This window comes from Alligator sinensis, unplaced genomic scaffold, assembly GCF_000455745.1.
Source record: "Alligator sinensis unplaced genomic scaffold, ASM45574v1 scaffold295_1, whole genome shotgun sequence".
Lineage (NCBI taxonomy): Eukaryota > Metazoa > Chordata > Crocodylia > Alligatoridae > Alligator > Alligator sinensis.
In genome coordinates this window covers 223179-250021 of record NW_005842754.1, presented here as the reverse complement: position 1 = coordinate 250021, position 26843 = coordinate 223179, and the positions used below count along the sequence as shown (strand labels likewise).

The window sequence follows — 26843 nt, the reverse complement described above, 5'->3', positions numbered from 1 at the left end:
CAGCTTTGGAGTCAGAAGTGAACAACAGCTGAGGCACTCGCATATCATTGTGTAAGACACCTACCAAGACCATGGCTCATGTGAGCAGCCAGGCCTGAACATCAGACACAACTTCACCCACAGCCATCCCATAACCCACTGCTTAAGCCTAAGGCAGCAGAATATTAGGCTTCAAAGTGAAGATTTGGGGGCTTTCCCTCAAAAGTAAGGAGTAGGTTAGTCAGGTTTGGAGTAAATCTTTTAGACTTCTTTCCTTTGCCCCAGGTGTGGAGCCACTCCTGTGACTCCATAATGTTCCATATCCCCTTAGTACGTTGCAGGCAGGTAGCAGCACATACTGCCCTGGGGCAGTATAAAGGACAAATGGTGCAGAGCACTCCTGAACAAACTCTACCATCCTCCAGCTACAGATCAACATGTGGTGGAACAGGTAGAGCTGCAGCAAACTTTAAGCAAAACCTTTCACCAGCAAGTGGCTGGGCTAAGTCCCTTCAGCTGACACCCTTCAGCATGGAGAGTCCAAGATGTTTTGTAAGCAGCACCTAGATCACTAAGCTGTGCTTGCACAAGCTCTGCTGCAGAGTTCTCCAGGCTCCTAGGTGTTGTTGCTTTTTATTGGCTGAGCCAGTGGCATTACTTTTGTAACGCCTAGCAGAGGGAGTGGGTTACAGTACACCAAGTTCCCATCAGCCACTCTGGACACTAAGGAGACAGAGGCCAAGCACCCTCCAAGGCCTACCTGGCCATGTACAATGACATCAATGCGGATCCCATATGCCTTGATCAGGATCCGTGTGTTTGTCCCATTACAGTTGAAATACTTGGCAAACCTGAAAAGGAAAGAGGGGAAATGAGAATTTCCCTGCCTGCAAGGAATTTTACTCTGTGGTCATATTCGTACAGACTCAGGGGGTGGGGGTTGCCTTCTGTCACAAAGACTGGCCCTCTTCTTTGGCTCTCTCAAGAATATTTTGACAACCTTTGCAGTGGTAGGATACTGGCCACTATGATCCCCCTGCTTTACCTGTAGCAAGTTAGGGTGTTATGGCTTATGATTGTCAGGATTGACTGTAGTTTTTCTAATAATGGATTTGTATGAAATGGCTTGGATGGAGACTGGGGCAGATCCAGTATTTCAAAAATGGAGGTTCTGGAAACAGCAACCTGCATGCAGGGCTGGATGTACCCCATCCTCCAAGCCTCTTCCACCCCCACTGGTGCAGACCAAGCTGTGGGAACCTCCAGGGACTCAAGTCTCTAAAAGAGGTAAAAAAAAAAACCCTTTCCTTTCCCTTTTGCTCAGGAGGTATGCTCATATCACCTGTAGTTGTAGCCAGAAGATTCCTGAATCGTTTTAGGATCAAGTCTCTGAAAAGAGTATCTGGGGTTACATGCCGAGTCAGGCAGGTCCAGGTTGCAGTTCCAATTTATGATCACCCCGATGACACCACCCTGAAGAAGAGAGTGGAAGCAGGGAGACTTAGCACAGTGCCCCCATGACACTAGGCACACATGGGCAGCTTCACCACCACGTGTGCTAGCTCTGCTAGCTTCGCTGTAAGCCACCCCTGATCTGTATACCGCCCCGGGCATGCTCTGGAGCTGGGGATTGGTCACCACCCCTTGTCCAAGAGAAATCCAAAAGCAGGAACATCTGTGAGGGTGGGAAACAGTCAGTGTCTTAAGGAAGGAAAGAGGTCCAGGGAAAACAGCAGTAGTGAGTGGCCTACCAGTTAGTGTCCAGACACAAGGGATTTAGATGATTGGCAGAACCCCCATCTGATACCACTGTATGTACATGCCATGGTCCAAGTCCTCATAAGGGGAGAAAAGAGCAACTATGCCAGATTGCAGTCCAATTGCTAGCCTGCAACAGTATCCAGGGGCTACCAACTTTCTGGGGAAAAAACATAGAATCAAGTTGCCTCCCACCATGGAAGTTGCTAGCAGATGGAGGTAAGAAGTGAATCTTGCTTTCAGGACAGCATTTGATACTACGCTATCTCCCACAGGAGAAAAGAGCACACACTGACTAGGCAAGGAGAGTGATTAAGAGCTAGCTAGCTACTAGTACAGGAAGAGCACTTGTAAACAGTAGGCCTCCTGGTTGCCATAGTGTCCATTGATGTCCCACAAACATCAAATCCAGCTTTTCATTAGATGAGAAGTTTCCTAAAAGAGCCAGGAAGCAGGCTTGGTAGCATGGAACGTCCCTGCTGACGCTGAGATGGGTGGGGAAGGCACCTGGCTTTGGGCCAATGGAGGGCAGCTGAGCTCCTCTACCTAAGGAAAGAGGAGGCAACAGCTTTGAAAGAGTCAGGCCAGGATCCAAATATGAATTTGCTTGCTCACAGCCCTAACTGTGGGCTGCTGCTATCCCCCAAACTCACAAGCAGTGGGACAGTGGGAGGCAATAATCCATCTCTATGCTTTGTCCTGAGCACTACCGTACCCTGTCATGTGGAGCAGGGCCGGGGGGGGAAGCACTCCCACTACAACCCTGCTATGGCAAGGAATGTTACTGTGGAGAGATCAGAGTCCTGATCCTCCACACCCGCTGGAGAGGACCAGAAGGATGTGCTAGAGGGATAGTAATAAAGGTCGAACAGCTCCTGCAGCAAAACCAGATTACTACCCATGCTATGACTGCATGTGCCTCTCTCTCTCTTGCACTAAGTGGTATCAGGAAGGCCAATCTCTCTTTCTAAGATAGAGAGAGAGAGGAGTCTCCAAACTTCAAGAAGGCAGATGCACTGCAGTGGGTAGGAAACAGGTTAAAACCCTAATGCAACCTTGGAAGCCATAACACAGATGGCTCTGTTAGAGAAGTTTGACTGGGAAGACAGGCAGCTAGCACAGTTCCCAGCCAGCCCTAGGCTGTGTGGGAAAGCTGCATGTGCAGGCCAGAGCTGGCTGGAGACTGCCCGAAACAGAACAGTCTCCAGCCACCTCCAGACCGTACATGCAGACTTCCCCATGCAGCCCCCTGGGAACAATCTCCCAGCCCCTGCTCCATGATCACTGAGCTGGGGCTAGGAGCTCCCTGCCAGGGCTCTGGTGGCAGAGTCCACCCTAGCAGCGGGCAGCTCCTGGGGGCAGGGAGCAGTCTTCTGCCTCCCACTGTCCAGCTGACCAGGAGCAAATTTGTTCCCCGTTAGCTGTCTACATGTGCTGTACTGCACAGTAATTACTTGGCAGTTAATTTGCTACTTGCATTTGCGGCTAGCAAATTAACTGCCAAGTAGAGGAAATTAGTGCTCAGTAAGGGTCAGCACGTGTAGACAGCGATGCTTACTAGGGGTGTGCGAAGCAGGCCATATTCGATTCAGATTCGGCCCAATTCGAAGGACAGTGATTTGATTTGTTGATTTGGATCACTGCCCAAATTCAATTCTGTCGAATCCAAATCTGAAGATTCAATGCTGATTCGGAGAATCAGTGATTCGGCCACAGACAAAGCTTTAGATGTTTTTTCTGCACACCTTGAGGTACCAACACAGCTCATGAATGCTGAGATAGTGAAGCAGATGGAACGTCCCACAGGAGCGTGGGGGGGGCCCCCCCACATCCGTAGCAGTGGACCTGGAAGTTGACCGGAAGTACTTCCCATCCACTTCTAGGTCCACCGCTGAGCACACGGGGGTGACCCCCCACGCACCTCTCCAGTTCAGCAATCAGCCGCAGGGAGACTTCAGGTACCCCCCACCAGACCCAGGAGGCAAAAGTCGCCAAGCTGGGGGGCGGTCCCATGCGTGCTTGACAGAGGACCCAGAAGTGGACCAAAAGTGCTTCTGGTCCACTTCTGGGTCCTCCACCAAGCACGCTGAGGGTCCCCCCCCACCTCTCCATCATAGGATGCACGAGCAGCCTGGTACCTTAAGGTATGTAGAAAAGACATTGAAAGCTATGTCTATGTCCGAATCATTGAATCTCTTCGAATCAGTTCAGAGGATTCCGATTCGATTCGGAGAGATGAAAGGGTTTCCTGATTCGATTCGGAGATTCCACAAGAGAAGGTTGAGAGGCGACCTTGTGGCTGCCTATAAGTTCATCACGGGGGCACAGAAGGGAATTGGTGAGGTTTTATTCACCAAGGCGCCCCCGGGGGTTACAAGAAATAATGGCCACAAGCTAGCAGAGAGCAGATTTAGATTGGACATTAGGAAGAACTTCTTCACATTTCGAGTGGCCAGGGTCTGGAATGGGCTCCCAAGGGAGGTGGTGCTCTCCCCTACCCTGGGGGTCTTCAAGAGGAGGTTGGATATGCATCTAGCTGGGGTCATCTAGACCCAGCACTCTTCCCTGCCTATGCAGGGGGTCGGACTCGATGATCTCTTGAGGTCCCTTCCAACCCTAACATCTATGAATCAGGCCAAATCTCCGCTGAATCGAATCAGCAACCAAAGCTTTGCATAGCCCTAATACTTACTACACAGTAATTAACTCCACTGCACAGTAAAGTGTCTCGTAGATGCACCCAGTGAGGAGGAAAAGAAAGACTATAAGTGAAAGAGGCTTTTGATATCCATTATGTAGGTAAATGAAATTTTATTTACCGAGAGCTCCTTGAACAGATGCATGGGGAGGCCTTGTAGGCTGTAGCCCTGCATGCTAGATCAGGTGCAGGCTAGTGCAAGGACAAATCTTGGCACGTGGGGATATCACAGGACCCTGGAGTCTAATCTCAATACACAGGACTTGGCAGGAGTGACATTCTCGGCAGGGAAAAGGGCCAATGTGGTCCCCATTTTCAAAAAAGGAAGGAAGGAGGACACAGGAAATTATAGGCCTGTTGGTCTTACCTCAGTCCTGGGGAAGCTCTTTGAGAAAATTATCCAGGTGCACATCTGCGAGGGCAAGCAGGGGAGTGTATGCTTAGGGGCAACCAACATGGGTTCATTAGAGGCAGGTCCTGTCAGACCAACCTGGTGTGGCCTTCTACGACCAAGTCACAAAATCCTTGGATGCAGGTGTTGCTGTGGATGTAGTCTTTCTGGACTTTAGGAAGGCCTTTGACACTGTCTTTCACCCCATTCTCATTCAAAAATTAGGAGATTGTGGTGTCGATACCTACACAGTCAGATGGGTCGCCATTTGGCTGGAGGGCCGTACCCAGAGAGTGGTGGTGGACAGGTCATTTTCCACCTGGAGAGATGTGGGCAGTGGGGTCCCCCAGGGCTCAGTCCTCGGGCCCATGTTGTTCAACATCTTCATCAGTGACTTGGACGAGGGGGTGAAAAGCACCTTGTTCAAATTCGCAGATGACACTAAGATGTGGGGAGAAGTGGGCACGCTAGAAGGGAAGGACAGGCTGCAATTGGATCTGGACAGGTTACAGGGGTGGGAGGATGAGAACAGGATGGGATTCAATACTGACAAGTGCAAGGTACTGCACCTGGGGAGGAAGAACCAGCAGCAGACCTACACGCTGGGGAACTCCCTTCTAGTCAGCAAAGAGGCAGAAAAGGATCTTGGAGTCATTATAGACTCCAAGATGAACATGGGCCGCCAATGTGGGGATGCAGTCAGGAAGGCTAACCGCACCTTGTCATGCATCCACAGATGCATCATGAGCAGGTCCAAGGAGGTGATCCTCCCCCTCTATATGACATTGGTCAGGCCACAGCTGGAGTACTGCATCCAGTTCTGGGCGCTGCACTTCAGGAGGGATGTGGACAGCATCGAGAGGGTCCAGAGGAGGGCCACTCGCATGGTCAGGGGGCAGCAGGGCAGGCCCTACGAGGAGAGGCTATGGGACCTGAACCTGTTCAGCCTCCACAAGAGAAGGCTGAGAGGAGATCTGGTGGTCGTCTATAAACTGGCCAAGGGAGACCAGCAGGCAATGGGAGAGTCCCTGTTCCCCCAAGCACTACTGGGAGTAACAAGAAATAAGGGCCATAAGTTGACTGAGAGTAGATTCAGGCTATATATCAGGAAGCACTACTTCACAGTCAGGGTGGCTAGGATCTGGCACCAACTTCCAAGAGAAGTGGTGCTTGCTCCTACCCTGGGGGTCTTTAAGAGGAGGCTAGACAGCCACCTTGCCGGGGTCGTTTGACCCCAGCATTCTTTCCTGCCCATGGCAGGGGGTCAGACTTGATGATCTGCTTAGGTCCTTTCCAACTCTACCTACTATGAAACTATTATGACATGAACTTGATTCAGAACCAGAAATGGAAAAATTCTGCCACAAACCCATCTATGCAATACAAGTGTTAACAGTTCCCCTACTTGGATTGCCAACAATACAAGGACTATGCTTGGTAGAGAAACTGGACTCTATTAGCAGCAAAAGATCAACTATACAAGAGATGTATCTTCAGGTCTTCACAGGTTTGGGGAAATGGGCAGGGGAACATATAGTTAAACACCAACACAAAAGCATTATGTGACATTCCTCCCATAAGAGAATATCTACAAATCGCCAGTTTGTATCAAAATTTGCTCTATCTCTTCAATGAATCCCCATTCTTTTGCAAAAGAAAGCCAAGGAAAAATTAAAGAGAATAGCAAATTAGGAGTTATTTCCCAAATAGATGAACCTGCAGAATGGTGTACAGGGATCGTTATAGTACAGTAGAAAAATCTGCATTTCTGTGGACCTTACTCAACTTAACAAAAATGTGTGCAGAGTAAGACAGACATTGGCCCAGTTGTTAGAAATGGACTCTCAAAATTGCTACAGCAGGTTTTTGACAAATCACTCTTTTTAAAGAATCTCGGCCATTAAACTATATACATTACCCCATTCAGAAGATATTGTTTCAACTAGCTTCCTTTAAGCCAGGGGTGGGCAAAATGCGGCCCACGGGGGGGAAGCAGCCCACCAGGCCATTCTATCTGGCCTGCGGGGCCCTAAACAACTTAGAAAATGAATATTTATCTGCCCCTGGCTGCCTGTCATGAGGCCCTCGAGAGCTTGCCAAAACTCAGTAAGCGGCCCTCTACCCGAAATAATTGCCCACCCCTGCTTTAAGCATATCAGCAGCATCAGAACGTTTTGAAAAAAAACATTATCTCAGATTGTGATGGATTTGCTTTTCATCCTTTGCTACACAGGTGATGTGTTGGTACATGGCAAAAATCAAAAAGATTCTGATAAATGTCTATATGTTATTTTGAGACATTTCCAACAATCTGGTCCCACTTTGAAGGAGAAAAGTGAATTTGGGAAGGAATACATAGAAGCTATTGGACATATTGTTAACAAAAATGAAATCCAGCCAGGTCCTGACAAAAAGGGCATTATGTGACTGTGACAGGACCTGTGCTCCAGGGGGGCTGTGGCACCCCCTGGTTGACATGTGGCTCCTGCTCGCTCTGACCCCTCGGGGTGCCCTTCGCTGTTATTTTTCCTGCCATACCTTGATGTTGCTCAAAGGGTTTGGGAGGCTGCCCCAAGAGCCAGACTTGATGCAGTCCGCTGCAAATTTGCCACTTGGGCAGCCCTTCTGACCCTATTAGTGTGCTAGAACACCAGGCACCTTATGAGCAGTGTTCATAAATGGCCTCCATCCCCCCCTACAGCCACACAGATATCACTCCCAATTTTCTGACACTGGCTTGTACAGGCTTTGGCCCTTTTGGCTTTGGCCCACTGGTTACTCTACCTATGGACTCCTCATTCTGGGTCCCCTTGCACTGGCCTGGCTCCTCTGTCCCAGCCTTATCATAACCTACCACCTGGCCCTTGTTGCCCCCTCAGGGCTCAGCCCCCAGCCTTCCTCAGCCTGAGGCCACCTCTACCTACTCTCCGGTTCAGGTGTTAAGCCCCGCTTTAACTTCCTCTTGTCTCTGTCTCCCTATCTCAATCCCCTGCCCCTGCCAGGGTCCAACTCTGGCATGCCCCTTCCAGCTACACTTTGTCCTCTTGTTGTAAAATTAACTGCAACAAACATACAAGTAACTGCTTTCAACAGAAACCTCTCCCATTCTGGGGAAAAGTCATCTGGCCAGTCCTCTTCCCCTTGGAGCTTTCACCTCTGAAGGTGGTTTGGTGCCTGCCAGGATGTCTCCTGTAGCACTCTATTCTATCCCACAAGCTCCATTCCCTGAAACACACTGGGCCAGATTGCCTGCCTTACTCCAAGTACTGGGTTTATATGCCATGGAGCTCTGCCACTGACTCCCTAACCAATCACAGGAGTTTCTCCTTTTACTTAATAGACATCCTGCCCCTTCTCACTGCTTGCAGCCTTTATCTTTTGGCTACCTTGAAATCTGCACCATTCATCCAACTCATCACGTTGCAGCTAGCTTTGGCTCAGCCACCTGCCTACACAGCAAGGCTAGCCTGCTGACACTTCCCCTTTAAGAAACAGGGGCTTTTGGCTCCCTGTTACAAAGACATTCCTGCCATAAGACATTCCTGTCATATCTCGATATGACCAACCAGTTTGGAAATTTTTTACTGAACTTAGTCCAGCTAACAAAACTATTAAGAAACTTCCTTAATGGACACAGTATGTGGCCTGGAGGTAAATGGCAAAACAGCATTCAATACACAATCAAGGGACTGCTGGCATCACCACTTGTTTTGGCACAGTATTCAGTAAACTACCCAACAGTAGTCACAACAGGTGCATCTGCATATGGTCTGGGTGCACTACTCATTTAAACACAGTCAGAAGGACACCAGGGGCCTGTTGCATTTATATCAAGGTACACAGACACTAAGAAATGCTCTAGATTCTTTGGCAAGAGGAAGTCTGCAGGAAAGCTCAGTTAGAAATGGAGTCCTACAGAAGTTAGAACAGGGGTGGGCAAAGTGCAGCCCATAGTGGATTCCATTTCCCGGTAGCCCGTCTGCATCACTGTGGCTGGTTTCCATGGAGACACCAAGAGCAGTGGCACCCTGGCAACAAAGGGCCAGGGTTTCCATGGAGACCAACCCCAGCAGCACTGGCAGGGCGTGCAGCTGGGTCAGGAGCTGCTCCGGGGCTGGGATCTTGCAGCAATGATAGCGTGGTCTGGAGCCGGGGCAAAGCTGTGATCCACTGCCTGCACACCCCAGGCAGGTTCGTGGAGGCAGCAGATCGCGGCACTGCCCCAGCTCCAAACCACACTGTCACCACTGCAAGATACCAGCCCCAGTCCTGGAGCAGCTCCCCACCTAGCTGCATGCCCTGCCAGCATTGCTAGGACTGGTCTCCACGGAAACTCTGGCCCCCTGCTGTCACAGCTACTGGGGTCTTCTTGGAAACCAGCCACAGCAACAAGGGCAGGGGTTGCTGGGAAATGGAGTCTGACCACTGGCTGAATCCACCATCTAGCCCACCTCTGAGTCAGAACAAGGTCAGAAAGACTGAGAAGACCTTCAGAGACTTGACCTTTAGATATTCATTTATGGTATGTATGTATATATTGTTAAGCTGATGTAGCAATGTGAACAGTCTTAAGAGTTATTGTTTATTGTTAATCATTTATAAGGAGTTATAATTTAATCTCATCCTTTATAACAAAAAGAAGATGAGGCATGATCAGAGAATCGTGGTCCTCCACACCCACTAGAGAGGACTAAAAACTGTACTAGAGGGACAAGAATAAAGATTGGACAGCTCCTGAAGAGAAGCCAGATTGCAACCTGCATGAAAGTTGAGTGTGTGCGTCATTCTCCCCTTCACCCTACATTCACTGCTCTGATAGTTCCCTTTTGCTGACAAATTCTTGCACAAGTACTTCCATGCCACGGATCTCAAGGCACTTGCAAAAGACGGGTCAGAATCTTCAGAGAGGGGCTGCTGGTGCAGACACAGGTTCTGTCATAAGCCTGCACCTGGGTCAGTAGATTTCTGGTGGTCTTTGTGGAAGAAAGACAGCTGGCAGAACAGCTTTGGATGCATAAAGCAAGTATGCTGTGTCTAGAATCAGCAAGAGAAGAAAAAACCATAAGGTCGCTTCGGGGAAAGGATCTTGCCAAGACAGAGTCACTTGGAGAAGATAGGAAGGCTCTGGAGATGGCAGGTGAGGTGCAGAGCATTCTGCCGGCCCACCCCTCTTCTCATATCTGGTAGAATGCTCTACTGAAGCTTGCAGCCTCCAGCAATCCCATTTGTAGCACAAATGTTATGTGGCATCAGTGGTGTGAATGGTAACTCAAGACAGGCACATACTAATATCCCCACCCTGCAGAAGAGAGATCTACTCTGTGCACTTCAGTTAACATCCCCAGGAAGATGTACAAAGGGACTGAAGTGGAGTTGTCTTTGGGGAAATCAATTAGAGAATGAGTCAAGACTGGGGAAAATACAGCCTCCAGAGAGCTCCACCAGGACAGTGACTAGGATAGAGACTACATCTTGTTGTGGGTGGAGCACTCTCTTAACTGCATGCTTTACCTTCTCAGCCAGCTCCGTGAAGTTCTCTCCTGCCTGCTCCACAATGAAGCCCAGCCTAAAGATGGGGCAGTAAAGGTCAGAGGTCTCATTGAAGGTGCATCGTTTCAGGTAGCCATTCTTATCATCCTTAATGTTCCCTCTGAGGAGACACAAACCTAAAGCTATTGTGCATTACACACAGACACTTACGGGCACAACACAAAAACACACACCTGGGTGCATATACCTATGCATTCACAAAAACACATACACTGACACAGACATGTGCATCTGTGCAAATATCGATACCTGCACACATGCACAAATATATGCATAGCTAGGCATGACATTCTACACATCCATGCCCATCCACACAACCAAACTTACAGAGCTATTATTAACTCATTTCTACATTGTGCTATTCCATAGTGCCCTGGCAGTGCAAAACCTAGTTCCAGTGAGTAGGGTCAGATTGGCAGAGACAGGCTAACTGCCTTCATTCATCAGCTCTCTGTATTCTGCTAGTAAAGCCTACCACTCCCCTCCACACACAGGGCATCATCCAGGGAATATCCCCTCCCCACCATGTGCCCCTTGCTCTCTTCCTTCCTTCTACCAGGACTGCATTCCCCTGGAAAGTTCCATTCAGTCTGGAGCTGTTCAGTTCAAGTGCTAACACTGAAAGGGCTGTGAATTGTGAAAAGGAGCAGAGATGGACAGCACCAGCTGCCCTTTAGGCCCTGTTAGTGAGATGACCCTTACTTGGAGAATCCAAAGCGGGGAAAGTGAATGCTGTTCTTGATCAGGATGGTGAACTGTGGAGCCATCTTCCCCAGGGAGTCACTAGCAAGAGGGGGAAAAAACATCAGCATTCCAGCCAGTCTGATATGCCACCTCATTCACCAACGGGAGGAACACTGACTTTCCCATCCCAGAACAGAGAGCCCCCATGGTGGAAGCACTACCTCCCTTCCCATCAGGTAGAGGAGCTACCCCATGCAGACAATACCCATTCCCAGTGCTATGGAGGGTGGTTGTCCTCCAAAAGTAATAGACCTCATACCTCTCAAGTCTAAAAAGGCCTCCACCCAGCTCCATATCCTCTTGTGGAGTTCCACAGTATAGCTTAAGGCAAGGGTAGTTGGAAGAGGGTGAAAAGTGCTGAGGGTCTTGCTCAGGCTTCCCAAGGGTGGTGACCATTGTCTCCTCTACCTACTCCATTGCCTCCAGCGGCACCTCTTTACCTGATGGCTCCTCCATTTTCTACTGGGCACCAGGCTAAGATCTCACAGGTCTTCACAGTCCCACTGTAATGCGGAATGCAGCGCCCAGTCCTCTCTCCTGCATAGATGGACAGGTGAAATTTCCATCGTCATGGACTGTGAAGCCCTGCTACCCTCTAGCCCCATGGCTGCCAGGGGGTGGGGAGAAAGGTGAGGGGTTTGGGGCATTGCTGCTGTCTCTGTCTCCCCAGTGCAATTGGAGGCTTACAGGGTGCTTCTGACTCACCATTCCCAAGCATGTCCATCTTCCCAGCTATACAGTCACTGTCGGAGATGCAAGTAGCATTAGGGACTGCCATACTCTGCAGGGTTAGACAAAGGAGCATGGTCAGAAATGAGCAAGCACACGACACTCAAAGACTGGGGGCATTGCATGCAAAGTTTGGGGGTTCTGGTGCAGGGCCAAACCCTTCGGCCTCATAACCAGTGCTTCTCCAACTCTGGTCCCGCATTAACTAGCAGCAGCAGCTCTTATGCAGGTTTCTCCCTGCTACACACCTCAGCCACCTCACAGCATCCTGTGATCCCCCCAAAGTGTGACCTTCTCAAAGGTTTAGTGATCTCCATTCAGCAGCCACTCACAAAGATTCAGCAGGGAACTGGGGGAGATGTGTGCCAGAGCCTGCCTTGACCCATAGTGAGAGCAGAACATGGCACAGGGACAAGGGAGGCATTTGTTCAGTTGTGCCCCTCACTGCAAAGCCAAGAGCTGGCAGACAGGGCTCTGAGTCAAGGGGCCACAGCATAACTCAGTCCATCTTACCTACAATGGTGCTGCTGTGTTCCCACCCAGTTTGTCTACCCCAGCAACCTCAGTTATATCAGTCATGCTCAGTCAGACACAGACAAGCTCATTCACAGGGCAGATCAGTCAGGAACACAAGCTGCAATGCAGCACTATAGGCAGGGAAATGTCAGAGCAGCAATACATGACCTGACAGCCCAGTGACAAATGTCTGGATCAGTCCTACTTTGGGTCCAAACTTTTCCCATTCTTGCTCCTAGTTAATCTATTTCTCTTCCGCATTACCCTCCCTTACGACCAGTTTACCTTCATCTACCCACCACCTCTATAAACTCTGTCTGACTCAGGATGGCTTACCTCAGGACAGGTCTTCAGGGTCTGGGAGTGTGTAACTTCAACCCGTGTAATGATGCTAAACACACTGCCACCCTGTGAAGCAGACAGGGAAAGAAACAACACTCTTTGTGCATTCCCAGTTGCACCCCCCCCCAGCCACTTTCCAGCGAGCTCTGAGAGACATTGACAAGTTTTGAATTAGTGGTCTCATAGACTCTCACTGGAGAGCGCCTGATCCTTAAATATCAGCTGATAAAATAGCAAGGACACCATTCCTCTATTACAATGAGGAGAGGACAATACGTGGGATTCCCTCTTCCTTAGGCCAGTCTCTTTACTCCACTGTTGCATTAGCTCTCACATTGAAGTTCTGCAGCAGACTGCCCCTTACGAAAGCTGTGCTGGGGTGTCTTCTTCACAGACGTTCCTTGAGGACTTTCACTGCCAGCAAAGAGTTCTCTGCCACCCAAAGTGGGCTATCTCCCCAAGGGTGGACTGTGTCTTGCCTACAACTGGGGCTAACAATCCCAGACCCAGCATTCTTGGTTGGTATATGTGAGGGGCACATTAGACACCCTATGGAAATCCAACAAGTTAGAGCATGTGTTGAAATCCATCCAACATACTAGAGCAGCTCAGAGGAGGTGATTTCTCCTGGAGTGGATATATTTCACTGTTGGCAAGCAAGGATCCTGGTTCCCCAGAGAAAGCCCAAGGGAGTCTGGACCTACAAAAGCCTATTAGGCAGAGGCAGGAGGTTTCTAGTCTACATCCTTTGGCCAGGCAATGGTACCTATATCTGCACTGCACATTCTTCTTTAGTCCCATATGCATGGGACTTGACCCATGTGCTCCCAGCTACAAAGGACCTAGCTCACCTTCTGACTCAAATGCTCCACTTCAAAAAACAGGAGAGCCCTGCCTGCAGTGTTCATTCACTTGGGGCCACTTGGGGAGGGGTGTGCCCTGAGGGCCAGAGCCAATGCAGTACATGGCAACTTTCCTACCCCTGGGCTCCCATGCTCTCCAGTTACTTTATTCTTTAAGAAAATCCCTCTCCAAAATCTATGATTAATTCCCCACTTTCCCTGCTTAGGCCACAGTACACAGACCCTCTGTGTTCATGGGAGTCCAGCAAGAGTAGTAAGGCAGGGAGGGAGAAACCAGTAGGTCCAATCCCTAAGCAGGATAACCAGGCACATACAAAGGAGTCACTCTTCTTAGTGCTGGGCTGGTCAGCATTAACAGTGTCCAGAGCAACCTGGCCATACCCATTTGGTTGCCCCCACAAACCTCAACCCTTTCAAGGGATTGGGGAAATTGTATTACACAAGAGGGGAGGGAGGAAGGAAGACAGCATCATAGCATCATCTTTCTTCTAAAGGTAAGAGTCTGTTCTCTTACAGGTTGGCTGATCTCCTCCAAAGGGCTTTAAACTAGGTTTGTCAGGGGACGGGGATGCAGTGGACAATGAGAACCTAGGCTCAGAGAACCACAAACCATGCACTGGATCAGCCCAAGTAAGCACTAGGGGGCCTGATAGACATCAGGACAGAGGGGTACCAAGGGACCCATTGCAGGGTTTAAATGTCTCTACACTAATGCTAGGAGCATGGAGAACAAGCAGGTTGAATTTGCACTCCTGTTTGGAGGCAACAACTTTGACTTGGTTGGGCTAACTGAAACCTGGTGTGACCCTACTCATGATTGGGCAGTAGGCATTGAAGGTTATAGGTTGCACAGATGGGATAGAGTGAAGAAAAAGTGGGGAGGGGGGTATTGCTCTCTATGTTAAGGAGCAATATACACCTTCTATAATCAAGATGGGATCGGAGGACGGCCAAACTGAGGTACTGTGGGCCAGGATACAAGCGCGTCGGGGGGGAAAGGGACTTGGTAGTGGGGGTCTACTATAGACCACCCCACCAGGAGGACGAGCTAGACCTGAAATTCTCAGGGCAGCTCTCAGAGGCCGTATGGTCGAGAGACATGGTTGTCATGGGTGACCTAAACTACCCTGACATCTACTGGGAGGAGCAGTCAGCCAAATCTAACCGCTCATGTAGTTTCTTAACCAGCGTACAGGACTTCCACCTAATGCAGGAGGTTTATGATCCCACTAGGGGGAATGCCTTGCTGGACTTGGTGCTGGCTATGGGGGATGACCTGGTTGGGGATCTGCAGGTACAAGGTAACCTAGGGGATAGTGAGCATCAATTGACTGAATTCACTATCCAGCGAAGGGTGGAAAAAGTAACCAGCAGGGCTGAAGTGCTAGACTTCTGAAAGGCTAACTTCATTGTGCTCAGGAGATTAGTTAGTGAGGTGTTAAAGCTCAAGAGCATTGACAAAATGGGTGTCCAGGAAGGGTGGTCGTTCCTCAAGGGAGCGATCCTTCAGGTGCAGAAGGAGGAATCCCACTGCATAGAAAAGTGGGCAAAGGGGCCAAAAAACCCTCCTGGCTAAACAGGGAAATCCAGGAAAGCCTAAGGGCAAAAAAGGGGGCATACAGGCTGCGAAAGCACAGAGTAGCTACCAAGGAGGAGTTTACCTCCCTGGCTCGCACTTGCAGGGAATGAGTTAGAAAGGCCAAAGCAGCATTAGAACTCAGGCTGGTGACAAAAATTAAGGACAACAAAAAGTCCTTCTTCAGATATAGAGGGAGCAAAAAGAAGGTGCAGGGCAGCATAGGACCCCTACAGGATACACAAGGATAGCTGGTGACAAATAGGAGGGAGAAAGCAGAGCTTTTCAATGAGTATTTTGCCTCTGTATTCTTGAACTCGGATCTAGACAAATCTCCCAAATGCATTACTAACAGAAGCAAGAGAAACACCAGCCCACCAACTGTCAGCACCAACCTAGTAAAGAGACACTTGGAGGGGCTGGATGTGTTTAAATCAGTGGGACCGGATGCGCTCCATCCAAGGGTGCTGAAAGAATTAGCCAGTGTCATAGCAGAGCTGTTGGCACTTGTGGTGCTCAGGTGAGGTCCCAGAGGACTGGAAAAGGGCCAATGTGGTCCTTATTTTCAAGAAGGGAAGGAAGGAGGATCTAGGTAACTATGGACCTGTTAGTCTCACCTCTATCCTTGGGAAAACCCTTGAAAAAATTATCAAGGATCACATTTGTTAGGAGTACAGTGGGTAATGCTGAAGGGGAACCAGCACAGGTTCATAGCAGGTAGATCTTGCCTGACTAATCTTGTTTCTTTCTATGACCAGGTCACTAAATGCTTAGATGCAGGAGTCGAGGTAGATGTCATTTACTTGGACTTTAAGAAGGCCTTTGACATAGTATCCCATCCTTTTCTTACAAACAAATTGAATGGCTGTGCCATAGACGATTACACAGTCACGTGACTGGCAAATTGGCTTACGGGTTGTACCAAGAGAGTGGTGGTGGACGGGTTAGTATCAACCTGGAAAGATGTGAGCAGTGGGGTCCCCCAAGTCTCGGTCCTTGGGCTGGTGCTGTTCAATATCTTTATCAGTGACCTGGATGAGGGGGTGGAAAGCACTCTGTCCAAATTCACAGATGACACCAAACTATGGGGCAAAGCAAACACACTGATGGGAAGAAACTGAATCCAGGCAGACCTGGACAGGTTAGAGAAGCGGGCAGAGAACAACAGGACGCAGTTCAACAAGGACAAGTGCAAGGTGCTGCACTTAGGGAGAGGGAATCACCAGCACACCTATAGGCTGGGGGACAATCTTCTCAGCAGCACAATGGCAGAAAGAGATCTCAGAGTCATTGTTGACTCCAAGATGAATATGAGTCATCAATGTGATGAAGTAATTAGCAGAGCTAACCACACTTTGTTATGCATTAGTAGGTGTGTCACAAACAGGTCCAGGGAGGTGATGCTCCCCGTCTATGCGGCACTGGTCAGGCCACAGCTAGAGTACTGCATCCAATTCTGGGCACCGCAATTCAAGAAGAATGTGGACAACTTTGAGAGGTCCAGAGGAGGGCCACTCATATGGTTAGAGGCATGCAGGGAAGGCCTTATGAGGAAAGGCTGAGGGACCTGGACCTTTTCAGCCTCCGCAAGAGAAGGCTGAGGGAGCTCTTGTGGCAGTATACAAATTCACCGGGGGGGGGGGCAACAGGGAATAGGAGATGCTCTGTTTACCAGAGCACCCCTTGGCATAACCAGAAACAATGGCCACAAACTGACAGAGAGTAGATTTAGGTTGGACATCAGAAAGAACTAATTCACGATCAGGGTTGCCAGAATCTGGAACTGGCTCCCAAGGGCGGTGGTGCTCTCCCCCTACCTTGGGGGTCTTCAAGAGGAGACTGGACAAGCACCTGGCTGAGGTCACATAACCCCAGCATTTTTTCCTGCCACAGGTAGGGGGTCAGACTCGATGATCCTTTGAGGTCCCTTCTGACCCTAGCATCTATGAATCTAGTCTCCATTGGGATAGGCCTTGGGGAGTGTGGAACAATGTCTTAGCATTACCTTGGGGGAAGGGCAGTGTCACAGTTTCTCCTGGGAGGAGGGGTGGGCCATGTAATAGCCTCAGGTCAGGAGGAAGGGGTAAGGAAGGGCAGTGTCACAGCCTTGTTTTAGACAAGGGACAGAATCAGTCTCACCTCAGGTGGTTTGACATACTCCTCCACGTCCCACACCTTGTCATGTGAGTGGGTGATGCCCTTAACCTTGGTGATGACTGAACTCTCGGGGCCTGTCTCACTCTCTTGGTATCCCTTCTGGATGATGAACACATACCTGTTGAGACAGAAGCCATTAAAAACACCCTCACTCCCCATCCTGGGAACCAGAGTTCAGCACAGCCTCTGCAGAAATGTGGGCAGTCTGGTTAACAATTCTTACGCAGGTCTGGGAGACTATATATAAATCAAGCAGGGGTTATACATCTCATGTGGTACTTGTGTATGATGCAGTCCTGTTAACCTTGTCTGCAGATGAGGTGAAATCCTGTCTCTTAGGAGAGGGACCCTTCATACCAGGAATCCCTTTAGCTTAGGGTAGGGATTCCCAAATCATGCACACATAACACTGGCGGGACATGAGCTTGGTGGCGCAGCCATTCACTTCACAACCGTCTTCTAATGTGATGACTGTAACAGGAAGCAAGAAAGCTCCTGTTACCTAGAGCGTATCTACATGTGCACTTTAATGTGCATTAGCCTATTTTAATGTGCATTAAAGCATCACAAAAATATGCTCTTTAGCAATGTGCATTAAAATAGGCTAATGCGCATTTTTCTAGTACCTCACAATGGAGATACTAGATTGAATGTGTATTACCTAAAACACATTAATGAACATGTAGACACACCCAAGAGGAAACTGCAGCAGGGTGAGCTGGCTCAGGGAAAACTAGGATTTAAGGAATTAGCTAGCAGCTAGCTGAGTTATAGCCAAAGGCCAGCAGTGGTAGGCACAGGGGACAGATAGCTGGGCTGCTCTGGGGCTGGGAGCTGAAGACAGTAACTGAGCAGAGCACGGGCAGGCAGGCAGGTCTTCAGGGTCAGAATAAACATACTTGTGAACATACCTAGTCACCTGACCAGAAGGGGGCAGGGCTTAATATGTATATATGCTCGGGGCCTGAGCCTACACAGGCAATCTGGCGCTGGAGGATGCAGAGGAAGGCTCAGAAAGAATCAAAGCAGGCTCATTGCCCAGAGCAGGGCTGGGACAGGGCCAGGGGGCCCGGACAAATCCAAAGCAGGCTCAAATCCAAAACAGGGCAGAGACAGGGTTTGGCGGCTCAGGACTAAAGTAATCAAAATACAACCTGGTGCCCAGAAGCGAGGTCCAGTACAGCAGACCCAGGCTAGAAGGCCCAGACAAAAATGGGTGAGGCTGAGAAGACCAAGGTCCGGACAAAGGAGCGATAGTACTATAACACCTGCAAGGCAAGGGTATGGCTGAAGGGAGGTTTGGAGACTGTGAAAAGCCCTTAAAGCTACAAGTACCTTGAGGGGCACAACTTGGCTGAGAGGGCCCACGGAGTTCAAAGTAGGACTAAAACCAGTGGGGTCCAGGTGGGACCTGCTGGGTGTCAGAAGAACTGAGGTCTCGCTCTAGGACCCTTAAGCAGCTTCCCTTTCTAACATTCAGTAGTTGCATCAAAGTGTGGCAGGTGAGAAGGAGAGAGGGTACTGTAAAGCCAAAGCAGGGCAAGGGTTGCATAGCCAGCAGGGGGTGTCACAGCCACCCCTGGAACCCAAATATTGTCACAATGATACACCACCCAGTATAGGTTGGGTGTTACTAGCCTGCAAACCAGGAGGTCAAGGTACTATTTTCAGATCTTCCCATAACTGCAGTTAATACAGCTGTGTATTTCAGTGTCCTCCTTGTTAACCAAGGGCTGACATGCCACTATGGTCCACTGTACAACCACAGTAACTGAAATGTTGCACAAGATCACAGCAGGCAGGGTGGGAACAGAACCCAAACCCTGCATGTACAGGACATCTTGTCCCCATTGCCAGCCTGTGTTTCAGATGGAGCGTGACAAGGTACGTGCTTGTTTGGGCTGCTTCATGGACCTATGAATTCTCAACCTGGCCACTGCAAACAGGTATCAGGTGCCTGAAACCATCCTGTCCATTACTAATGAATGCAGAGTCCTCCAAGCTAGATCCCAGATAGATGGCAGCAGGTCCTAGAAGAATCCCAGTACAAAGTGGGAAGGAAAACCATGGAGAAATACTCTGCTGTTCTGCTCCTAGACCTGGAGCTCGAATTCACAGACCATGACACCTATCATAAATAGTGGGATGAGCCCCTGAGAATATGTCATGTCCCCCCAACACTCTAGCCCACTTGATTTGACTTGACTTAATATTTTCCAGAAAGCAAACCTAATTCCTGGTAGTACAATATTAGTGCCAGGGACATGCCAAGGCACTGTTAAAGACAGTTATGCAGCTGCAGGTCTCCAGTTCAAATCCCATCCAGCTCAACAGGGGTTAAAATTGTTACTCTTTAATAGATTCTTGGTGGTCCCTATATGAGAGGAGTTTGGTGAGTCTGTATTTCAACAGCTGCATCACAAACTCACTGCTGTGCTTTCCCCTATGAGAAGATTCAGCCAAGAGACCAAGAACGGCATGGGTCAAGGAAACTGCATTAGATGAAATCTCTGCTAGACTTATGCCAGCTAACTGAGCAGTGTGTACGGGAAGGTGCCAAGCTAATGCTCTAAGGCAGAGGTGGGCAAAATATGGCCCACAGGCTGTATCTGGCCTACCAGTTGATTGGATCTAGCCCATGGGGGGAGCCCACCAATTGACTGGATCCGGCCCATGGCTGCCCCCACGGCACTCTGGATGGGGCAAACGCAGCCTGTGGCAGCCAGCACTGTGCCCTTGCCAACACCCAGCGCCCACTGTCCCCAGCCCCAGCCCCGGCCAGTATGCGGGGCTTCTCCTGATGCAGCTATAGCCCTGCGGGTGCTGCTCAGCTCCCTTTGCCTGCAGTGTAGAGGTGGACTAAGATTCACTGGGACTGGGGTGACCCGCATGGCCTGGGGCACCCGCCATGGCCCACCCCGCAGCCGTGGGCTCCATCCCCGCCCAGCGCACTGGAGCAGTGGCTGGAGCAGGACTCACGGCCTGCTGCCTGGGCCCAGGGCAGGGGCCATGACCGCCCCCACCCGCAGGTCTGCACTGAAGCCAGAGCCCAGGGCCAGAACCCCACGCAACATCACCCTGCAGCTGGGTGGCACCGGGCATGTGCGATGCAGACTGAGCCCCTCACCCCGCCACGGCTCAGTCTGGCTGCAGCGGTACTTGCCTGGAAAATGTGCAGGACCTGCTGCGCTGGGACCACCCTGCTGCCAGCAGGTCCTGGCCACGCAATGTGCCCAGCCCCGCTTCCTGCCCCCGGTGGCTCCAGCGCGGTTGCACACCCCCTGGTACCTGCAGCCATGGCCAGCCCAGCCTGCCCCTCCTGCCCCACCCTATGCCCACCCTCTAGGCATCTGGGGGCCCCTGGCCCATGTGTTAATCCCCCTATGCTCCAGAGGCAGCTCCTCCTCCTCTTCCCCCTGCTCCTGCTGCACTGCTCCAGGCTGAGGGGGGAGCTGCAGCTAGGCAGCTCTTGCCCCAGTGTGCCAGACTCTGGCTCCAGCTCCCAGCCTCCTTCCACCTGCTCCACCTGCGGGCGAGCAGAGTGAGTGGAAGGTGGCTGGGAGCTGGAGCCAGAGCCTTGCATGCTGGAACAGGAGCTGCCCAGCTGAAGCTTCCCTTCCCACCCGGAGTGGCACAGCAGGAGCAGGAGCTGCCATTGGAGGCAAGGGGTGGGAGCGTGGTGGGGGCTGCCCCGGAACCAGCGTGGCTCGTCCCTATGCGCAGCACCATGGACTGCTGCACCACCGGGGTGAGCTCTGCTGCACATGCTCCCTGCCAGCCTCCATCCCCAGACAGATCCTGAGACCTAGCACCCAGGCAGCCCCACCGAAACACACACATGCAGCCCTTCCCCAAACACCTCCCTCCCCACCCACAGGGCAGGGAAGATCAGGGAGTGGATGTGCATGGAACAGATCACCCATCCTGCTCCCAAACACTGCTCCCTGCCCACCCGCGGCACCATCCCACATAGGGAATGTCAGTGAGTTGTTGGGTGGGGAGGGGAGTGGGGGTGCTGATCTGGCCTGCAATAGCTCATCAAAACTCCCTATGTGACCCCTGGGCCAAAATGATTATCCACCCCTGCTCTAAGGGAAGATCATAATTACCTGCACAAAATCCACATGGGTTATATGCAAATTAGATCATTAAATTATGTGCTTAAAATGCCACACCTGCAGCTGCTTTAAACATTGCTATCCTATGCCTACATGAATTTGAGGCAAAGGGAGCTAACATGTCTGGGTAGATAGTAGGAGAGCCAGTGTGTTACACACTTGCTGCGTTGTGCAGGGCATGCAGTTTGCTAGTACAACAGAAAGTGAGACAGTGACTCTGTGGGTAAGGAGTCAGGAGAAGAAAAGTCAGGACACAAGCAACTGCTTATTTGGAGAAGGCAGAAAGATGTGTGAGAGTTGATGAAATAGGCCAGAGGCCAGAAAGAATGGGAATTTGCAACAAGAAAAAAGGAAAGGAATGGAAGAGAGAGAGAGAGAGAGAGAGCCTGAAGGGAGAAGAAAGAAAAGAGCACAACCTGGAAAGCTGGAGGGCACTGAATAAAAGAACAGTTCTTAACCTAGAAAAAGGAGCTGGAGAAAAATAGATTACACACAAGGAGGGGAAGGAGAAACATATGAAAAAGATAAAGAACAAGTTACAGGGAGACAAAAGTGTATGTATTTGCTAGAACATATTTGACCTGTTTTGACAAAAATGACCTGGGAATTTTCATTTTAATTGAAATCATGCTGAAAACCAAAAAAATTTTTAGTAAAGTTTTAAAGTTTTACTGCTTTTCAAAATCTAATATTATTTTACTCCATACTGGTTTATTTTACCAACAACTATATATGAACATTAAAAACTGTTACCACAACATTTGGTTTTTGCTGGGGAGAAAAATGACATTTTAATGAGAAATGCTCTTAAAAATTTCCTGAAACATATGTTTCTTTTATTTGCAAGCCCTAGTGTTTGCTAAGTAGAAAAGGCTATGTGCAAAAAACACAAGAAACAGCCACTTTTCAAAGGGCTTGGGTGTGGAGTGTGGTTGGATGAAGAGTTCAAAGCAGGAGCAGATTAAGATTAATTTGGGCCTTGGGCTGTGCCCCCCCGACCTGCACCCTGCCCTCTGCCCTGCAGCCACAGGCTCCATCCCTGGAGCCATCACAGCAGGTTTAGAGCCACTGCCCACCAGGTGTGTGCAGCACGGACCGAGCTCCGGGAGCAGCCCCTCACCCACCATGGCTCAGTCCGGTTGCAGTACCACCCAGCAAATGGCACCCGGCAGCCATGGCTCACCGTGTTGCGTATGCCTGGCCCGGCTCGGCTGCCTGTTTCATCTGCGCCAAGGCAGGGGCCCCTGGGCCTGGGCCCAGCTAGCCCATGCCTTATTGCACCCATGGTTTAAGGTCTGGCCTCACTATCCCTTTTGTCTGAGTCTGGTCTCTCTTGAATGAGGTTCCTCCTAATCCTCTCCTCGCCTCACTTTCTGTGGTTGCAGTTAGCAAAGTGCCCATTGTAAGCCCCAAACCTAACACTGGATCCCCTAGTTTTGTCATGGGGCCAGCAGGATGCTCATGGCATTGGGGATGGACAGAACTTGCTGGTATCCTCTCACTCCTGGCCTCATTCTGCCACTTCCTTGGGGCCCCATGCCTCTCCAACTTAGCACTAGTATGTACCTACCAGATGAAGTAGATCAGGATGAGAAGCTGCATCGCCCTGTAGAGGATGCCAAGGTTGTGGTTCTTCACTACAATCACCTTGGGGGTCTCGTAGTTCCAGAACTCCCAGAAGCATTCCCAGCAGCGCACAGCGTCCGTGTTCCCAATCACTGTGCTCTCCTCTGTTGGGGGACGAGGATGAAAGGGAAGTCTCTGCGGAAATACTGAGTTTTCCATTTGTGCTTGTTATCCTGGGAGAATCACTGTGAGTATCCCAGTCCTAGATCAGCAGCAGCTGCCTCTTTGTATGGGTTTATATTGCATCTCCACTACCTCTTCTCTCTCTGAAGCTGGAGCTATGCCAGCGGATACTGGAATCCCTTCCTTTCTCTCCCTGTCTAAAGACTCTTATGGAGGTTCAGCTCTGAGCCTCTCTAGTGCCCTGGGAGCAGAGTTGTAGCAGCCAACACAGTTCCTCCTCCCTGCTGCTGAACACACTAAGCTCCAGACGGCTTTAGAGAAGATCCTTTAGTTTGGATGGCTGGATCAGCCCTGCTATGCAGCACTGATGCCCTCTTGTGGTCTGTGTTCTGTGCACACATCCTGCTCCATTATGGCCTTCCATGCCAGAAGCCTGCAAGTGGGGTCAGGAATGTTAATTAACCCTTTGGCACTTGATCTTTAGTAGGATTAGAGAAAGTCCCATGGCAAAGAGCAGCATGTGCCAGCAGGATTCTCAGCATTACAGGACTTCCAGGACGCCGGGTGAGGGAAGTGGGTGGGGTCCCATCTCTGCAACACATGGATTTTGTGCATGGTCTTTTATGTAAACTGTTTCAGTAAGTGATTCCAGTGAGATACTGAATGCAATGCAAAAACATCTTTGTGAAAGTGGTCTAAAGATGAGATTGTCAAATCACATCTGGCCTTATTAGCCTTATGATACAAACAGACAGATGCATGATAACAGGCAATAAAAGGAACACCCTTGCAGCTTTTGATTCTTCCCTTTACATTAGGTCTCATGTTTGCCTTCCCCCTCCCCAGCTTATATGAAATACCAATTACAGCTCCACATTGCAGTCTCTTGGATATTTATGTCCCCCATTCCCTCAGTATCTGAGCACCTCACAATTTGTAATGTTTTTTTTTCCATCCCAGCCTCCAGTTATGGCAACGCTGGGTTATTCTTTCTGTTGTACGGATAGGAAGAGAGATTCCTGAAGGCCAAGAGACATGACCAAGGTTTGTAGCAGCAGAGGAACTAAAGCTGGGTCCTAGGGCAGTGCTTGAACCAGGACCTTGGTCAAGTTTTTCCTCCAAAAGTGTGAATTTTACCTTTTTATCATCACACACAAATCTATTATGTTAAGATAACACTTTTAAGGTTGCAAAGCCAAATGTTTAAAACTTTGCCAGAATCAAGGATGTCTGTGCAATCTTAATTTCAATCCCTTGTGCATGTTTATTTTAATACAGGAATCAGCTACGTGATTACATACTCTGGACAGGTGTGTGATTTGTTTGGCACATGGACTATTCTATCCATACTCCCAAGTTTGATCCTTCTGCTCCATCTCTTCCACCTGTCCCTGTCCTGGACCTTTCCTTTCCCTACTAATGCTGCCTTATTCCAGTCCCATTCTCCTAATGTAATTTTACTCTGTACTCTTCAGATATATGATTCCAGTCCAGGTTGTCTTTCCAGTAAATCCCAGTCTTCCCATCCAGACTAGCTGCACTAGGACCAGTCTCCCCAATCCCAGTCCCAGTCTTCCTACCTTTTCTGCTTCCAGTCATCTTGTCCAGGTGTTCCCAATCTATCTCACCCTATCTCAGCTCCTTGTTCCAAATTTCCTTACCCAAGCAGTTCTTTCCGTCCCTCCATTCCCTGACCAGTGCCTCTATTCCCTCCCTGGCCTCAGGCTGCTGTCCTCTATATTTCCTGTCCTTATTAACTTCCAGGCCCAGTCTCTCTCTCCTAATCCAGCCCCAATATCCTTGCCTCCATGGGTCTTCAGCTCAGTGGCTATGCTCTTAACCAATCTAGCTTCTCCTTCACACTCTTGCTCCTTATCAGATCTTCTACGTCCTCACCCCACCACTTCCTATCCCAGTCTTCTCCTAATGTCTCCTCTGATCTCATTTCTTCACCCTACACTTGTTCCCTGTCTCCTTCATATTTCTCTTCCTGCATCCCAGAAGTAGTCCCTTTGCCTAGCCTAGTCTCTGCCGCCTGTTCAATAAGTTCCAACCTCCTTACCTAGCTAGCAAAAACCCAGACCTGGTTGGGCTTACAGAAACCTGGTGGGATTCTACCCCTGACTGGGCAGTAGACATCAAAGGCTATAGGTTGTATAGACGAGATAGAGTAGGGAGAAAAGGTGGGGCTGTAGTGCGCTATGTTAATGAACAGTACACGTCCTCGATGATCAGGATGGGTTCAGAAGAGAGGCAAACTGAGGCGCTCTGGGGACGTGGGGAAAGGGACTTGATAGTGGGCGTCTACTACAGACCGCCTCACCAGGGGGATGAGCTGGACCTGGAATTTTCAGGTCAGCTCATAGAGGCTGTAAGGACAAGGATGTGGTTGTCATGGGTGACCTAAACTACCCAGACATCTGCTGGGAGGAGCAGTCAGCCAGGTCTGAATGCTCACATGGCTCAGTAAAGGCATCCAGGAGAGCCTGAGGGCAAAAAAAGATGGCATACAATCAGTGGAAGCAAGGGGCAATCACGAAAGAGGATTATACCTCCTTTGCTTGTGATTGTAGGGAGGCGGTTGGGAAGGCCAAGGCAGAGACGGAACTAGGGCTAGCGACCAGAATTAAGGATAACAAATAATTATTTTTCAAATACATAGGAAGTAAGAAGAAGGCAGCAGGTAATGTGGGGCCCCTACAGGATAGGCTTGGCAATCTGGTGATTGCAGCAAAGGAAAAAGCTGATCCCTCCAACAAGTTCTTTGCCTCCATATTTCTGAGCAGGGACCAGGACAACTCCCCCCCTAGGATTATGGACAGGCTCAGGGGACACAACACCATGCCTAGGGTCAGGAACAATCTAGTTAGGGAACTTCTGGAGGGGCTGGACATGTATAAATCAGTAGGTCCAGGTGCTCTTCATCTGAGGGTACTGTGGGAACTGGTGGGGGTCATAGCAGGGCCCCGGCATGGCTGTATGAGCACTCATGGTGCTCTGGCCATGTCCCAGAGGACTGGAAAAGGGCCAATGTGGTCCCCATTTACAAGAAGGGGAGAAAGGAGGACCCAGGTATCTATAGGCAATTTAGTCTCACCTCGGTCCTTGGGAAGACCTTTGAGAAAATTATCAAGGAATATATCTGCAGGGGCCCAGCATGGGAGGTAATGCTCAGGGGCAACTAACACGGGTTCATTGCGGGCAGATCCTGCCTGACTAACCTTGTTTCCTTTCATGACCAGGTCACTTATCAAGTCCTTAGATGCGGGCGTTGAGGTGGATGTCATCTATCTGGACTTCAAGAAGGCCTTTGACACTGTTTGCAGGGGTTTAGGTTGTAGCCGTGTTGGTCTAAGGATATAGGCAGACAAGGTTCCTTGGGTGAATTTGATATCTTTTATTAGACCAACCCAAATGGTTGGAGAATAGTTATTAAGCAAGATTTCGGGTTCAAAAACCCTTCGTCAGGCTCAGGAAGCTGCAGCAGTTGGTGTGTGCTCTTCCTGGATGGAAGGGCCAGTGACCAGTGGGGTCCCCCAGGGCTCTGTCCTTGGACCCATACTGTTCAACATCTTCATTAATGATGTGGACACTGGAGTCAGAAGCGGACTGGCCAAGTTCGCAGATGACACCAAACTTTGGGGCAAAGCATCCACATCAGAAGACAGGCGGG

General features: G+C 49.9%; 1 protein-coding gene across 3 annotated transcripts in view; it reads right to left on the bottom strand.

Annotated features, from left to right (window-relative positions):
* The window catches only part of P2RX2 (purinergic receptor P2X 2), a 65979-nt gene that overhangs the window by 22362 nt on the left and 16774 nt on the right, over positions 1 to 26843 (bottom strand). For 2 of the 3 annotated variants that reach the window (XM_025216604.1, XM_025216606.1), the window contains exons 1-9: positions 22992 to 24031; positions 17286 to 17421; positions 12702 to 12773; positions 11826 to 11901; positions 11561 to 11657; positions 11079 to 11159; positions 10338 to 10476; positions 1322 to 1452; positions 740 to 830 (exon numbers count right to left, since the gene is read on the bottom strand). In XM_025216604.1, the coding sequence (XP_025072389.1) occupies positions 740 to 830; positions 1322 to 1452; positions 10338 to 10476; positions 11079 to 11159; positions 11561 to 11657; positions 11826 to 11901; positions 12702 to 12773; positions 17286 to 17421; positions 22992 to 23206 (1038 nt within the window). In that variant the 5' untranslated portion in view covers positions 23207 to 24031. Of the gene's footprint in view, positions 1 to 739; positions 831 to 1321; positions 1453 to 10337; positions 10477 to 11078; positions 11160 to 11560; positions 11658 to 11825; positions 11902 to 12701; positions 12774 to 17285; positions 17422 to 22991; positions 24032 to 26843 lie in introns of those variants that run through there. The other variant, XM_025216605.1, reaches the window with a different exon arrangement.